This window comes from Camelus ferus, chromosome 16 (assembly GCF_009834535.1).
Source record: "Camelus ferus isolate YT-003-E chromosome 16, BCGSAC_Cfer_1.0, whole genome shotgun sequence".
Lineage (NCBI taxonomy): Eukaryota > Metazoa > Chordata > Mammalia > Artiodactyla > Camelidae > Camelus > Camelus ferus.
The window spans coordinates 16,102,835-16,119,581 of record NC_045711.1 but is presented as its reverse complement, the minus strand read 5'-3'; the positions used below and the strand labels follow the sequence as shown (position 1 = coordinate 16,119,581).

At 43.9% G+C, this 16,747-nt stretch overlaps 1 protein-coding gene and 1 long non-coding RNA gene across 2 annotated transcripts in view; one reads left to right on the top strand and one right to left on the bottom strand.

Moving 5' to 3' along the window:
* Positions 1-4,762, top strand: part of HS3ST3A1 (heparan sulfate-glucosamine 3-sulfotransferase 3A1) — a 77,041-nt gene extending 72,279 nt beyond the window's left edge. The window contains exon 2 of the mRNA XM_032498837.1: positions 1,857-4,762. Within this exon, the coding sequence (XP_032354728.1) occupies positions 1,857-2,478 (622 nt within the window). The 3' untranslated portion in view covers positions 2,479-4,762. The remainder of the gene's footprint in view (positions 1-1,856) is intronic.
* LOC116669327 overlaps positions 1-16,747 on the bottom strand; it is a 234,868-nt gene that overhangs the window by 9,930 nt on the left and 208,191 nt on the right. The window lies entirely within an intron of this gene.

The window sequence follows — 16,747 nt, the reverse complement described above, 5'->3', positions numbered from 1 at the left end:
ACTTCAATTTTAGGTGTGATATTATAAAATAAATACATAAATAAGTAAAAATTTAAAATTAAAAAAGGAAATAGTACCCTCAAAGTGCTGTTATTACTTGAGAAGAGATATTAAATAGTAAGTAAACTAAACACTCAGTTAATTAAATTGGAAGAACAAAACAAATAGAAGAATAAAGAAGGCATCGAAAAGCTAAATGCAAATAAGTGAATATTGAAAGTCATTTAGAAAGCAGAAAGACGGGCAGAAAACAAAATTACAGTTGAGACTCAGCATATAGTTTCAACTACTCAACTGGATGACTTTTGGAAAAAATTAATTGCCAAAGTGGACACAAGGCAGAGTATTACAAGAGACAATAACCATAGAAGAAACTGAAACGGTTTCTGAAGACTCTGGTTCCTTTCTTACCGTCACCCCCGAAAGCACCACTATTAGATGCCTTTGTAAGTGATGCTCAGCAAATTGTTAAGCAATAGAAATTTATTTTGCTACTTAAACTTCTCTAGGATATAGAAAAATATGAAACATTTCTCAACTACTTTTATTTTTGAAATAATTCATGCTCTCACAATTGATTAAGCTATTGATCAAAAGAAAAATTCCAAGACCATCACATTAATGAGTGTGGATGAAAAATCCAAAGCAAAATAATAATGAATCAAGTCTAGGACTATATTAAAAGAATAATCCATCATGATCAAGTGGAGATTATTCCAGGAATAAAAGTGACTCTAATACAAGTTACAAGTTTGATTCTTCTTACCAGTGGTCAAAGGACAAAACACATTTAGTCACTGCCATAAATCCCCAAAATACATTTAGTCTAATATTGATTTGAGCAACATCTATCTCTTTTAAAACAATTTTAAAGTGCCTTAAAATTAGAATGTGTGTGTGTGTGTGTATATATATATATATATATATATTTCAAATATGTAATAAATGGTGGATTTAATAGCAGTGCACTTAAACGAGAGGAATAAATAGGTTTTGTCTCTGCAGCTCACACCTTCAGACTGGCTCTGAAACCCCCCAGTTCTCAGCAGGAACGCATGCTTGAACTAGGCAGCAATCTCTGCTCCATCAAGACTCCCAAGGGGATTTTTCTTTTTTCCACATGACAAAATGATTCTAACATTCATCAGGAAGAATAAACAGACAAGAATCATCGAGAACGTTTTTAAGATTAGACAGTCAGAATTTACTCTGATGTACATGAAAATAGGCTTAAACATGGTAGCTTAACATAATGGTTGGGCCGGTGGAGAGAGGAACCGAGATACAGACTACTGAAAGGAAGGCATTTCCAATTATTAGATAAAAGATGGATCACTGAAAAAGTCCTTGTTACAGGAAAAGCCAGGAATTATAAAGAGAAGTATTTTATGTCCTGTGCAATGATAGTATGTTAAATATAACTACTTTGTTTATAAGAAAACTACAGAAAGGCCTCAGGGTATTTTAATACCATCTTATAGCAGTATAATTGTGTTTATTACGATACTCTTAATTCACCTAAAGAATTTGATCGTTATTTTCTTACTGCATTGTGAGTTAAAAATTACTAGAAAAATTAAAATTCTGTGCCAGCCACTTCACTCAGCTTCTGAGGTATATTAGGACGCTTAATCATGACAACAGTCGTAGGAGATCCGGAGTATTATTTCCCACTGAGAACACGAGCGGAGGTGCGGCTTCTCCGCGGTCACGCACCGCGTAGGGGGAGCAGCGGGAGCAGCGGGCCCAGCGCGCGGCCTGGCGGCTCCGACCCCGCTTCCCGGGCATGAGCTCGCTCTGCAAAAGCGGGAGCCGCTCGTTTTTCAGGCTCTAATGTGCCTTTCTGCTCCGCGCAGGGACCTGATGCCCAGAACCCTGGACGGCCAGATCACCATGGAGAAGACGCCCAGTTACTTCGTCACGCGCGAGGCGCCCGCGCGCATCGCGGCCATGTCCAGGGACACCAAGCTCATCGTGGTGGTGCGCGACCCGGTGACCAGGGCCGTCTCGGACTACACGCAGACGCTGTCCAAGCGGCCCGACATCCCCACCTTCGAGAGCCTGACGTTCCGGAACAGGAGCGCCGGCCTCATCGACACGTCGTGGAGCGCCATCCAGATCGGCATCTACGCCAAGCACCTGGAGCACTGGCTGCGCCACTTCCCGCTGCGCCAGCTGCTCTTCGTCAGCGGCGAGCGGCTCATCCGCGACCCGGCCGGCGAGCTGGGCCGCGTGCAGGACTTCCTGGGCCTCAAGCGCATCATCACCGACAAGCACTTCTACTTCAACAAGACCAAGGGCTTCCCCTGCCTCAAGAAGGCCGAGGGCAGCGGCCGGCCGCACTGCCTGGGCAAGACCAAGGGCCGCACCCACCCCGACATCGACCGCGAGGTGCTGCAGCGGCTGCGGGACTTCTACCGGCCCTTCAACCGCAAGTTCTACCAGATGACCGGCCAGGACTTCGGCTGGGATGGATGACAGTGTAATTTAAAAAGAAAAAAATATCAAAATATAATATATTTTTTTTACCAGGCGGTAGAGAGAAGGCAGTTTAATATTTGTGCTGCAGGTGTTTGTTTCAGTCTTGTTTCCCAGTGAATGTTAAGAGATTGATCTCGCCTCCGCCCACATCTTCAATGTGACAGCAATCATTTGGGGAAACAAAAAGGAAACCTTCACTCGTCTGAACTCCCCCATTTTCAGTTTTTGTGTTTTATATACACAGTTATGAAGTATGAGTGTCAGCTGCCATTAAAACTTTCCAGAAAATCCCGAGGACCTCTGTCTCCCTCTCTTTAACAAAGCCCAGATAAAACTGGTGTCTGTCCTTCTATCTTCCTCCCTTTAATGTTTTCCTGTGCTGCTTCTTCTTAAGCCGTTTACCACTCCTTAATACTCTTATGTTCACACACCACTTCCCAGTTATCACACTGCTTGCAAATAAAACATCTTTTTTGATTCTTCTACTAAGAGGTGATAAGAACATAGAACATAATTATATCCATTTTACAGATAAGGAAACTGAGTCTCAGGGAGGTTAAATGAAGTGTCTTCAGGCCAGATGGTGGTCCCTGGACGAGACCCCACCTCCCACTTGTTCCCTGTTTAGTGCCACTTTTCCAGGGAGAATGAAAAAGGTGGACGCCTGTGCCTTTGGAAATGGTTACGTAGCACGGGGGTGATCTGAGATGGGGGAGAGAGGGTTTCCCGTTGCTTCCCCAGCCCTAGGCTCGTTTGTGGCACGCAACACCTTACACAGCTGTGCTCAGCGGAACACTCAGACCTAGACACAGCACCTTTTAAGAGCCAGTCCTGGCTCATTAAAATACCCCGAGGCATGGAAACCTCACCTTGACTGAAGCTGACAGAAAGCACGGGGTCCTTGTCTAGAGAAGACGGACCATCACACTAGGAGCAGGACAAGGTGTGGTAGGAGAATAACTCACCTATTATGTTACTTTCACTGTCTTTTTCTTTTTTTCTTACAGAAAACCCCACTTTAATAAGAACTTACGAGTATGAATCTCATTTTTTAACCTCTTTTTGACAAAGAAAATCTGCCTGTGATATCTTATTTCTAACCTTGAAACTAGTTCTTAAAAAAAAAATCAATAAAAGTCTCATTTGCAAGGTCCCAGTTTTTCATGGGTGGAGGGGGAACTGTCACTTTGTCACTTTATTTTTTCCCCACTTCCTGTTTGTACCAGTTATAAGCTAATTTCATTAATATTCAGAAAATACTCTAAGAAATGCAGATGTGGGTAAAATGATGGTTTTTCCTCTTCCATCTGTTTCCGCCCATTCCATGTTGAAATAGCTCAAATAAATCAGTAGTTTATTAAGGGTATTCCTTTCCTCTCTGAGTGGGCATTAACGAGATCAGCATTAGTGAGAATTAAATTGGTTTAGAGAGGAGCACATATGCACAAACCGTATAAAACATTTATAATTAGCCTGTCAGCAACCTTATACTGCAGGTTTAAACCCAAGAGGAAAAAGTCTCCAATCTCGTGGAAGTTCTCCATATCTGCTAAAATTTAAAGGACCAGATGCTCTAGAATTCTAAAACAACATTCCTTTTCTTCTCCAGGGCTGTGCATCAAAAGAAACTACAGTCGTTTCAAAATACGCAGTTCTCATCACATTTGGCACAGAGTCTGTATCGGGCAAAGTAAATATTTCTTGAGAAGGCTAACACAGGATAAAAAAGAATGAAAAAATTATCTAAATTTCTAGATACTCTAGCATTGCTCCAAATCTTTGGATTTATTTATTAATTCCCATTTACAGAAGTTAAGTAAACCCCAAATCCAGGTCCCTGTTTCCAGTCCTGATTCTCCACTCCCCTACCCTCCATTTCCCTGGTTTTTCGTTCTACTTGAATCATCACTACTGGCAACGAGAGACTCATTTTAAACTCTTTTCATCTTTTCTCTTAACTCACGTTGTGCTTCGGATTCTTTCACAAGCATTTGCTTGGCCTTGTGCAAAGGTGGCTCCACAGGAAACAAAGCATCTAACAATTGTATTCAGCAACCTTTGTCTTTGTGTGTTAATAAATAATAAAAGAACAGAACTGAGCACAAAGGCCCTCTTCTTGCATTAGATTTTTTGTTTGTTCATACGGTTTTTAAAATGAATGACTACAGACCATTCCAGGAAAACCTCCTCAGCACTCAGCTTTCACGAGAGTGCTAGATGTCACAGAGCCCCGCACGGTGTGCGAGGATCCAGCGTCAGCACCACTCCAGAGCAGGGACCTCCACTTCCCCCTCGCAGCACTGCGTCCTCTTGCGACGCCTGGACCTGGCCTCAGGCTCCTTTGGTCCATTTAGCGACACAACATGATAGGCTCTGCTCTGATGTGAACAACTAACTTACCCTCTTCCAAGCTGCCTGCTCCACAGCCAGGCCTGCTTGACCTCCTGGACCCTTCTCAGAGGTGGAGAACAACCAGAGGTCTCCAGCCTGCTTTTGAGGTCACCAGAGTATAAATTCTTCAGGTAATTAAGAAATGTTAAGGGAAATTAATTTTATTCTATTAACTAGAGGTTGATAAGCTTCTAGGGAATGGATTTTTGCTGTTCTAGGAGTACTAATCCCACTCTAATTTTCTTATTTTCAAAGATCCTCAAAGTTAGAATAAACTTTAATGGTAATCTCGATTAAATCCCCATTTGGCACCTGAATCCTTTCTTTAGCTGGTTATGCAGAGGTTTAAAATATTGCTGTCTGTAAATTAACTCTCGGTTTTGCAGTTGTAAAGAGGATAAACTTCTTACAAACACCTCCATCCTGTTCTGTGGGCTGAGACCTGCCCAAGTCTGTTACCTATGAGGATGACCAGAATTCAACATGTGAACAAATGTGTTTATAAAACAGCACCACCTTATATTCCTGTAGCAGGTTACCCTTTCAAATGCATCTTTTCACCTTAAACCAACAGCAACTCTCCCCTCTCATTCCACTCTACAGATGAAGAAACAAACACTGAAGACACTGGTTCTCAACAAAAAACAATTTTGCATCCCAAGGCAATGTCTGCAGATGCTGTGGGGTCCCAAGCATGGTGGGGTATAGGGTATTCCTAGTGGGCAGATGCCAGGGACACGGCCAGACATCTAATACGCACAGGAGAGCCTTCATAACAAAGAATTATCCCACCCAGAATGTCCACTGGAGCGGAGGCTCCCAGCTTAAGAAGTAAACCAGTTACAGCTAGCGTGTGTCCAAACCAGGGCTATAGAAACCAGAGTCTAACTAATGCTCGACTCTTTAACTCACCATTCAAGGTTTCCTTTTGAAAACCTTTCTCTAACTCTGTAAATGACTCCATTAGAGTTCGCAGGGTGTGCTTGTTAGGACGAGGACTAGAGCATCGCTGAGCCGCGTTTGTACAGTTGGGACATGGGAGCATCTTATCACAAACAGACGGCTGCGTTTCTAGGAAGTGCAATCAGTCAGCCTCAGGTGGGAGAATAACATCCCAATAAAACATTTCTGAAGTCTTTTCCAAGTTCGAGCCTTGCAGGTTCAACCTGCCTCCGTGACAGTGCCCTGACAGTATTTCTTGTCACCTGACACAACCAAGGGTCAAGAAATAATAGTAAATGGCTCCACTTCTGTTCAACAGCCAAATTCAAGTAGATGTGCTCTGCTGGACAGATGGCCCTGGGCTGCTGGTTAGTAGCAAAGGAAGACGCATTCTTCCTGCCATTTTCTAGCAACCCCAGGTCTTTGTATGTGGTCACCATGGAATCGGGGAAGAGACGAGTGCCAGGGTCCCCACATTAGGAAACTATGGCTCAGATTCAGTCCAATGACAGTCCTACTGCAGAAAGAAAAGACCCTCTATTCTCCTGTTGTGTCCTGAAGTCACTGAGGAAGAAACCGACTTTACAAACCCAAACACCATGCCCTTCTGGGGAAATACCAGCATCACTGTAGAATTTATAGTTCTTGAAATAACTTCATCGACACGAAAACAAATTTGCATTCAGAGTCTTAATTATACGGATGAAAGACATGGATGGGAAAGTGTAAACTGGTTTGTCACATCATGAAACTGTGGGATAGCAGGCCTCTCCTTAAAGCTTAAAAAAAGATGAATTTGGGGAAATTACAAGGCAGTACAACCTCATAACCTCATATGCAGACTAATAAGATAATGGAATTTCATTATGTCAGGAGGAAATAAACTGAAAATGGAAACTGCTTCCAATACATGAGTCCACTGTGGAACATCTAGGATATTTAGTTGGTATGTTTCAGGCTATAGCCCTAATTTTCTAGTTAAATTCCCAACCGTTGGTTGTGTTCTTTTAATAGCTGTAGGCTCAACGACTTCGTTCTCCTCTGGTTTTACTGTCAAAAATATACAGTAACAATGAGGAGGGAGCTTACGTTCTGTTGTGATCCTTTCATCCCCGAATCCCTGGGTCTGATATTTTAGGTGCATTGGAAGGATCCGATAGGGGAAGCGGCATCCTTTGTTGGCTCTGCCTGGCTGGTACGCGGCTAGGCTAGGCTTCTAGCTCGCTGCTGGCTGGCAATTCCTAAGGGGCTTAAAGGCTACTTAAAGTAGCTTAAAGGCTACTGCTGGTCCTGACACCTCGTCAATGTAGAGTGTATACCGTCCTTCAGGGCTTGTTTTCATTGCAAAGAGGAATGAGGTGCCTTTCCCTCCTCCTTCCATGTTTCCTTCACTTTCCGAATGCCTTCCCTCCCCTCATCCCACCTGTGTCCACTGGTCCCTGGTGTCCCCACCCCGCCTGGCCTCTGTTCCCCCCTCTCCGAAAGCACTGTACTGGACGGCGTCCACTTCCCGCTTCAGATTCCCGGGGAAGGCAACTGCTCTTGGCTTAGCTCTAGGGACAGCGGTCTATCCTGCCTGATGGAGACGCCCAGACAGATGCAGGTCAGATGGGTTTGACTTTCCCCGAGAGTATTTTCATTAGGAAAACAGGGCCTGAAGATGGATGAAGAGAGGCGAGTGTTTGGGCCTCGTTTTTGACAGGAGGTGACGGTGTTACTGGAAGGACACTTCCCCGATTCCTGGTGCCCCACCCCTCGCCCCGACCTGAAGACCCAGGCCAGCAGCGTGGGCCCCACCCCGCAGAGGCCGCCTGCCTCCGGGCAGGGCAGAGGCACTTCCCCCACCTGCCTTCCCGTAAAGCCTTATCTTAGCTCAGATTTCTTTATTTCAAGCCTGCAACAGCCGGTCAGCCAGAGGACAGGGGGAAGCCAGGAAACTCTACAGTCCTTTCACCGCAGTTTTTTAGAGGAAACCAGAGCTCCTGATGCTCTGCCGTCAACTGCCACCCGCAGCGGCGAGCCTAGCCCTTACCTCAGGCCACCTGATCTTAACCCTTTGAGCCCCAGATCAGCTGCTCTTTGTCATGAAAAGTCCAAGTAAATATCCTACAACAGTAACAACCTACCTTTTATAGGGGATCCAAGCACTTCTGCACCGTATTTATGCTTGAACAGGTTAGAGAGTCTGCTACGGCCCTTCCGCTTTTCTAAAAAGCCCCCATTTCCCCTCGGCTGAGTTACTCACAAACATCTTTCCAGCCTCTTTCTTTCCCTCCTTCCTACTTCCATCTCATCTCTCTTCTGTATGTTCTTGTATCAAAGTCCTTATACCAAAAGCCATCTTGCATCCTTTTTTCCAAAAATTTCTTCTTTCTTTTCAATGAAACTCTTGTTACTTTTCCCTTTTGGTAACTGGCCCCAGAATTATACCTTATTTTTCATCTCAGAACTTGGCCTTGATTCTACCTTCTTTGATCTTCTTTACCTTTTCCTAAGCTTGCGCCTTCACATTTTGGGACAAGTTCCCTTTAGGAAAAATCCCCTTCCCGCTAGCCTCCTAGCAGACAGCACTGAACACTTCCTGGGGGACGTAGCTTTCTTATCCCTTCTTACCCACTAAAAGGCAGAAGCACCGAACGGCACTGGTTTCCAGCTGTAAAATGACTCCGTATTGAACCCGGCTGGCTCTCCCTCCACCTGACCATAAATAATGAGCCCTTTTTCAGACTCTTTGGCCCGTTTTTTGATGAGGCCATTAATAAAAAGTTCTGCATCAACGGAATGATAAACTCTACTAGCCTGAGCCATATAAAATGAATACACAGAAAAATTGGAAGCAGATCTGTTTCTACTAGCCCCATCCTGTCTTCCAATTTAGGCTGCAAATCTCCCGCGTGCTAACCACGCCCAGAGCCCGTCTCCCTCGTCCAGCCTTCGGTGTGCATCCCTTGCTTTCTCACCAGTCTCTGCTCTGCTTTTTCATGCCCATTTATTCCTACAACACTTTCATTATTAACTGACTCCAGTTCCAGTTTCTCCAGCCTGATCTTTGTCACTTCCCCTGTCCTCTCCCTTGCTCCGACTCTTTCCGCCGTGACGTCTGCTGGGCACCCAGAACCGTGCTGAGTCTGCTGTCCCATGGCCCTCGGGCACCCTCATGAGCTCTCCTTCTTCATGTCCTACACTAAATTTTTTCTCCACTCACTGAGGCCTGGGATACAACCATACTAATAAACAGCAGGACTATATATTCATTAGATTTATCTAACACTTCATACTTAAAGACACCTTGAAAGGAAACCGTGGCTTGCTCAATCATTCATTTTTTTAATCCTACCTTCCTTTAAAATAAAAAAAAAATTTCATCAGCTCTTTCTGTGCCTTAATGATGAAACCCCATGTCCTGTGGATAATTTGGTGAATTGCCTTGATTTGACCAGAGATGCTGAAGTCTTGCATGAATTGAGGTACCATGGAACCTCAGTTTTCTCATTTATTTTAAAAAATGCACTGTGCTGTCAAGTTCATCCCAACTAAAATGTCTGGAGACATTTTATGGTTGGGGCTGCCACCTACAATGATTTTTCTCCTGTCTCTTAAAATGATGATCAGTAAATGAGTCACTTTCCCCATTTCCCACAGGCCACTAAAAACTGTGACCAAAATTGGCTTTTATTAATAGGAATCAGTGCCACCAGACTTTTCCTCTTTACTCAATAACTTGGTCATATTTGTCAGTGGAGGAGTGGTGACTGCCCTTGAACTGTATGTTTCTTCCTATTTTTCCTGCATTATCAGTCCTTCTTGACACTGAGGCCATCTCTCTTCTGGATTCGGGGTGGAAAAAATTCTGTTAAAAAAAAAAAAGCCCTTGATAACAGTTTCTAAACTGGGGCTGTATTCACCCATCCGCTTTTGGTCCTTTAATTTACAGACTACCTCCCACCTCGAACAGTAAAATACAGCTATGACGAAACTCATCCGTTCCTGTGTTAGCCGTGGCTTCCACCACCGCTTTGATCTGGTTCAGAAAGACCGTGTTTCCCTTCGACGTGTGCTATTTTCTGTGGATTTTTATTCTCTGGCTTTTCCCAGCTGCTGCACATCCATTCCCTGCCTACAGAAGAAGGAGCTAGACCCTTCCTCCTGAGTCCTTACTGCCGAGAGAATACAGCATTTATAACCATCTGGAAATGAGGGCAGTGCTTCCTCCCCCTTCATCAAGCATACAAATGCCTTCGGAGTCTAGGGTTTGCCCAAAGATTGTCATCAAGTGCCCAGAAAAGGCGTATCTGCTGCTTTGTGTCCTGACCTCTATGGTCCTTATAATGAAATCCAATTGGCTTTGATTTGTGGGAATTTACTAGTTTCCAAGGTACCTTTAACTCTCTTTTTATTTAAAGGGTCCCTTTTAAAAATTTTGGTAAAATACACATAAAATCTACCATCTTAACCACTAAGTGTATAATACGGTGGCATTAAATGCATTCACAGTGTTGTTCTGCAGCCACCACCACTACCCCTCTCCAGAACCGCGCCATCAACAGAAGCTCTGTATCCACTAACCAGTAACTCCCCACCCGCCAGCTGCTGCCCCTGCCCCAGGCAGTCTCCATTCTCCCTGCTGCCTCTGTAAACCAGACTCCCTCCCTGAGGTGCTCCATGTGAGTAGTCATACAGATTTGTCCTTTTGGGTCTGGGCTGTCACATACAACATCTTTAAGGACCATCCACACTGTAGGATGTGTTTAGATTCTCTGTATTTTTGAGGCGTGTCCCTCAGAGTGGACTCCTGGATCACAGGGTAGTTCTGTACTTCACTCTCTGAGGAACCACCAAGTAGCCCCATGGGGGCTGCTCCGCTTCGTACTCCCACAGCGAGGCCTGAGGCTCTAGTCTCTCCACGTCGCCTCCAACGCTGGTTATTTTCCGTTTTACTTTGTTTTTGTTTCTTTGCTTATAGCCATCTTCACGGGTGTGAAGGAGGAGGATGCTCTTTTCCTGTCCTGATTCCCTAACACACGGTCTGTCCTTCCTCTTGTCATTCTTCTGGGGCTTTTCCTTTGTGTTATTTTTTAAACACACAGACTTGTTTCGCATTTTCCCTGCCGTTTCCTGACCCTTCCTCCCTCTCTGCCCCTCAGATGAAATCAGCTTCCCCCTTTTCTTTCTACAACAGGAACCAACTCATCCTCTATTTCCTTCTACTGCTTCTTCTGCCTTCTTTCCGACTCCGCACATCTTGGAAACCCTCCTGATCACCCACCCTGAACGCAAAGGTGGCTTCACCTGGTTGGATCGTGATTCATCCAACCTTGCCTGGCTTTTCTGTTCTGGGCCCCTGAGGGTGACTGACTTGGACCTCCTTCCTCCCCATCACAGCCCGCACGCGGCCAGGGCAGCACACTCCACAGCCACGTGCACGCAGCCTTCCCCCCAAAGCCAAATCCACCTTGATCTCAGGTGTTGCCGCACTCTCGACTTGCACATTGGAGACACTTTCTCGATGGTATGCGGCACTCAAGTGAGGCCCCTGACCTACCTCAGACCATGAATGAATGGTCCAGGTCTCACCAGCCGTAACAGCACGAACTCCAAGTAACAGACCCCCCTTCCTTCATGCCACGTTCCTGTCTTGCACGATATATTCAATACAGTCTCCAGGCTGGCTTGTCAGCCTCACTAGTACTGTAAACACAGACCAGCATGTCTCTGCTCAGTCACGATTTCTCCCTCATCCCAAAGGGACAACCAGAATTTAACCTCCTCAGCAAAACGTAAGCCTTCTTTGTAGGATCACTGTGAGTAGAAACAAACTGAGTGTTATTCATTGTTTTCATTTAAAAATATGTGTATATAGAAGTGTCACCACGAGTGAAAGGATCGACATGAAATCTCACTGCTGTCATGCTGAAAAATGGGCATCAGAAAAACGCTACCAGGAGCAAATTCAGAGCCATCCCAGCCTCAGAGACTAACCTTGTCTTCAGATGGGGACACAGGTGCCTGACCCTTAAGTGAGCAGCCACACTCACTGGGCCCCACTCGCCAGGACATTCTGCTTGGAACCTGCTAATTAGGCTCCGTTTGCTGTTCTGTAGCCAAGCTTCCAGCTTCACAGTTCCGCCCAGCAGCAGAGTTGTCTGCTGTGCCGTGGCTGGAGTTCAGCCTTTCTACCCTCAGTGACTCCCAGATCAAGAGGTGAGCCCAGACCACCTCGTGGACCGCGTTTCTGATGCCTGCCTGCCCAGGCAGGTCCAGAGATGGGACAGGAGTCCTCTGCTTGAGTTCTCTGGGCACCTGGCCCGGGCCTGCCGTGCTCCCTGTCTGTTTAACCACTTCAGTGCTGTCACCGATGACTCCTGCTAAAGCCACGGGAAGCCTGTTTCCAAAGAACGGGGTCCAATGACTGTGGCGCATTTTTTCCCCCTTCAGACATTTTCTAAGACAAATCAGTTTTCTCTCTCATGTGAAGGTGTTTCTGGTAGGAATTCAAAGGCAAGCTTTGTGGCTTTGGTTCTTCCCAGTGTGGCTGAGCCTCCCCAGGTAGCTGCTGTCTCTCCTGAAGGGTTTCTTGAAGCAACCTCTGGTCCCTCGGGCACCTACAGCAGCCATCTTTCTGCCTCTCCTGCCTTCACCCCGGAGCGGATGGCTTTACTAAGACGGGAATGAAATTTCAGACCCTTCGCTGATACAGATCCCTTCCTGGGTGATTCTTGGGGAAGATAAACTTGCCAGCCAGCTGGATGTGATTTCCTCCCCCTTCCAGCCCCTTCTGGACTCAGACATCCCGATTTCCATCATCTCCCAACCACCCAGCTACCGCGTCCCGTTTCTCGCCCTCACCCTTACAGTTTGCTCCTGGCCAGTGGCTGTAACCCACAAGGAGAGGCTGGTGGACCCCGTAAGAGACCACGCAACAAGAGACCACCCTCAGGCTCCACTCGAAAGGGATCCTGACATTGCATTTTCATTTACCTGTGGTGCCAGACCAAATCGAGCAGCACAGGCCTAGCCCCGTGGTGACCAGGGACACTGGACATGTTCACGTGACTCACAGACCACCCCCCACCCTCCTCAAGCCCTTCTGAGCCTATTTTAAAACATAAATCTTTATTCCTGAGGGTCACTGTACAGTATTAGCTAAGAGCGTGGACATCTGATCTGAATTCTAGATTTATTAATTCCTAAATGCATTCATTTATTAAGACTCTGGGAAACATACTTAATCTCACTGGGCCTCCATTTTCTAACCTACAAAGAAGGGATGGTGATAACAGCACTGAAAGCTCTGGGTTGCCATGAGGACCGAATGACCGCGTGAGGCATTTCCATCGGTGCCTGGCACACAGCAAACAGGACGGAAGCCTCAGCGTTTCTGTTAGCTGTTGTTTAGAAGCCTTGCACACTCCCTCTCTGCTGCTAGGAAATGACTGTTTGCATGAATCCGTTAATAGACATGAGCACCCGTACCTCCCCGTGTAGCCCCAGGTGCCTTCGCACAGCGATTGTGCATTTCAGCATAACTGTGCTCCATCTGAAGATTGTTTTACCTTGAAATTAGAAGATGGCTCAAACACACATGGGGCGTTTCCAAATCCTCAAGCTCCCTGACAGCTAAGCAGAAACTGGAAGCAGAGAGGGGGAACGTAACCCCTGATGGAGTCTGAGTTTGGGACCCCAGTCGCCCTCACGCCTGTCTTGCAGACACAGCCGTGGGCGGGAGGGAGACTCGGCTTCCCCACTGGAAGTCATCCACCAGGGGGCAAGCACTGCGGTTACGTGGTCAAGTGCCTCGAGGGGTCCCCACAGCAGGGCCGTCGGTCTACAGGGAGCAGTCCCCAGGGACTCGTGTATCTTGTCACTAACAGATCCGCAGGGACTCCTAGAGCCTCACTTTGCACATCAGGGAGGCGATTAGACAGTTTTGAAGGTTCTACGAGTTCTAAACATGTATAAATGCAAGTTTGGTCAAACTTGAAAACATGATCGCTTGGTGAACACTAATGACACATTTAAACAGTGGATACTTTAAAGTTTGCTCAAGTCTTCTGATGCCAAAAACTAACGTTTTCTTTAGCAGTCAGTGTCCCTGCAGGTGGACACTTCCCCCTTCATCACAGAGCTTCCTAAGCCCCCAAGCTCATGGTCCTTGCTCAGTGACACCTTTGCACCTACCTGGCGGCGTGTGTTCTTTATTTTAAACGTGTTGTCACGGGCGCGGCGGTGCTAGTCTACGCCAGATCTCACTTCGGCCATCATCTAGTAGAGCACAAATCCCCAATTTATGTTTCTATTAGAAGAGGAGTTAAAATGGTGGTCTGGAGGTTAAAATATACCGATTTTTCAGGTGACAACTTTGGGGGAAAAAGCTTAATGACAGATGACTCATATACTGTCAGGGGTGCTGTTCAGCCTCTATCTGCATCTATAAAAACTAGGTTCATCAAACCAAGATGCTCTGTTTATCAAAGTTTTGAGGTCATGGAATTAATTCAGGCTTACAATTTAAAATGTCAAGTGAAGAAAACACTCTTTAGCAGCAGTTCTTTAAGATGAAGATATTTACCACGAACGAGGACTTACATGCTATGAAATAAAACTTTACGAGGCTCCTGGCTTTATAGACCAGGACTGTAAGCATTTTATATATCTGTCAAATTGGTTAAACAGTTTAGCTTCCCTGCCTTATTTAAATTAAAAGTTGTAATTTTTCAAGGGTAAGTCTGGGCTTCCTAGGGATTTTTGCAAATATATTAAGGTTCATAAAAAAACAAGCAAATAAATAGTTTCCCTTGATGGTTTGGTTCAGTTAAGCCAGTTGTACGTTTTTGTTTATTTTCTTACCCCTGCAGTGCAGAGGGAGCTGAGCAGAGGGCATTCGTAGTGGACGCTGATTTGACGCACCTTATTTTCTCACATTTCTTGAAGTAGCAATCACATCCACACATACGCTGTATTACCGAGGCTCTGTCTGAAGCTCCAAGTTGTCTGGTCGTGTCTGATACTTACTAACACTTTTAAAAAGCCACCTAAAGCGCCTTGAAAGTACTTCTCTTGTTTCTCTATGACTAAATCATCAAAAAGGTAGCTTCGAGTCTTTAATTTTTTTTTTTTTTGTGTGTATTACAAAGTTTACCCCACGTGAGACAACTCGCTGGTTTCTTTCTCTGAGGGAATATAATTTATTCTTCTGTTTTCAGTCCAGTATTATTATTACTTCTTACAAAAGCTGCTAAGGTCTTTTATTCAAAACATTTCTGTGAGAATTTTCTTAATCCTTTAACTTTTCCACTCTAGTAATTTAAACTGGACACAGCTTAATGTATTAAATGTGAATTCGCTGTGACAAAATTACCAGAAAAATTATAGGCAATCATAATAAATTTTAATTTAAGCTTAAAATTTGAAAATTTCATTTTAAATGTATTTATTAAATTGAATCAGTACACCAGGATTTCTGTCTCTATGTAACATGAAATATGTATCTTTTCTATTAAGGTTTAAAGAGTTTAAAAACATCTGTCTTCACATATTTTGTTGGACATTTTCTGTTTTGTGTTATTTGTTTAAAAATAAATTGTGTTTTATATTTCATGTAATAAAAAAGCATCTGCTTCTTACAGTACAGGGTCTGTTGTGGTCATTCATTGCTGCTTATTTGTAAGACATAATGCTTAAAGGTCGCAGTATCACCGATGGGGTAAATGTATCTCGGCATTAAAGTTCGTCTTAATGTTCTTTAAAGTAAAAATTAGCAAAACTTTAGACTTTTATATATCCTTTTATTTTCTTAAAAACATCTATGTCTAACTTTCTTTCAGTCCAAAATGAATACATGGGGAGGGTTTTGGTTTTCTGATATAACAACTATTAATATTAGCTTACTTATTATTCAAATAGTTCATTTATTTTATCCCTTTGGATTTCCAGAATACTCTCTTTTAACAACTCTATTAACATACAATTGAACATAATAAACTATACATATTTAAAGCATATGGTTTGATAAGTTTTGAAATATTTAAAACTCATGAAATCCTCACCATATTCAAAGTAACAAATACATCCAATACTCAGAAAGGTCCCTATTTCTTCTTATAGTTCAGTTTTGCCTCGTATATTTTGAAGTTCTGGTATTAGGTACAGACACATTTAGGATCGTTACGTCCTCTTGAAGAGTTGATCTTTTTAACCATTATGAAGTGTTTTCTTTATTTTTGGTAATTTTTTTGGAAATATGCTTTGTCTAGGATAAATATAGTCATTCAAGCTTTATTTTGATTAATGTTAGAATGGTAAGTCTTTTTTCTGTTCTTTTACTTTTAATCTCTTTGTGGTTTTATATTTAAAATATTTTTCTTATAGGCATCATATAGCTGGGTCTTAATTTTTCTTCATTATGACCACCTTTGAAATTTAATTGAAGTATTTAGACCATTTACATTTAATGTAATCATTAACATGTTAGATTAGGTTTAAATCTGTCATCTTGGTATTTGTTTTCCATTTGTTCTTTATCTATGTATGCCTTCCTTTGGATTGACTGGTTGATTTTTATGATTCCATTTTATCTTTGTTGGCTTATGGAAGTAAATTTTTGAAGCATAATAAGTTTGTTATTGTGTGAAATGTCCCAAGAAAAGTAGGACTGTCACAATGTTTAGCCTTTACAATTATATCACAAAAACAAAAGGGCCACGTTTCTCCCACTTACTACCTAGATTAAACCCCACCTGTCACTTGTTTGTTATTATGATTGATCTCATGTGGTTTGAATGAACATGTGCACACACGCGTGCGCGCGCACACACACACTATTCCTCCACTGCTCCCTGCCCATCTCTAACTCTGTCCTTGCTTCCAGGAAGGCGAACCACAGGACCGTGGCTCTTTAATACAGCTGACTGGTTGCTGAGGAAGGTCCCCATCA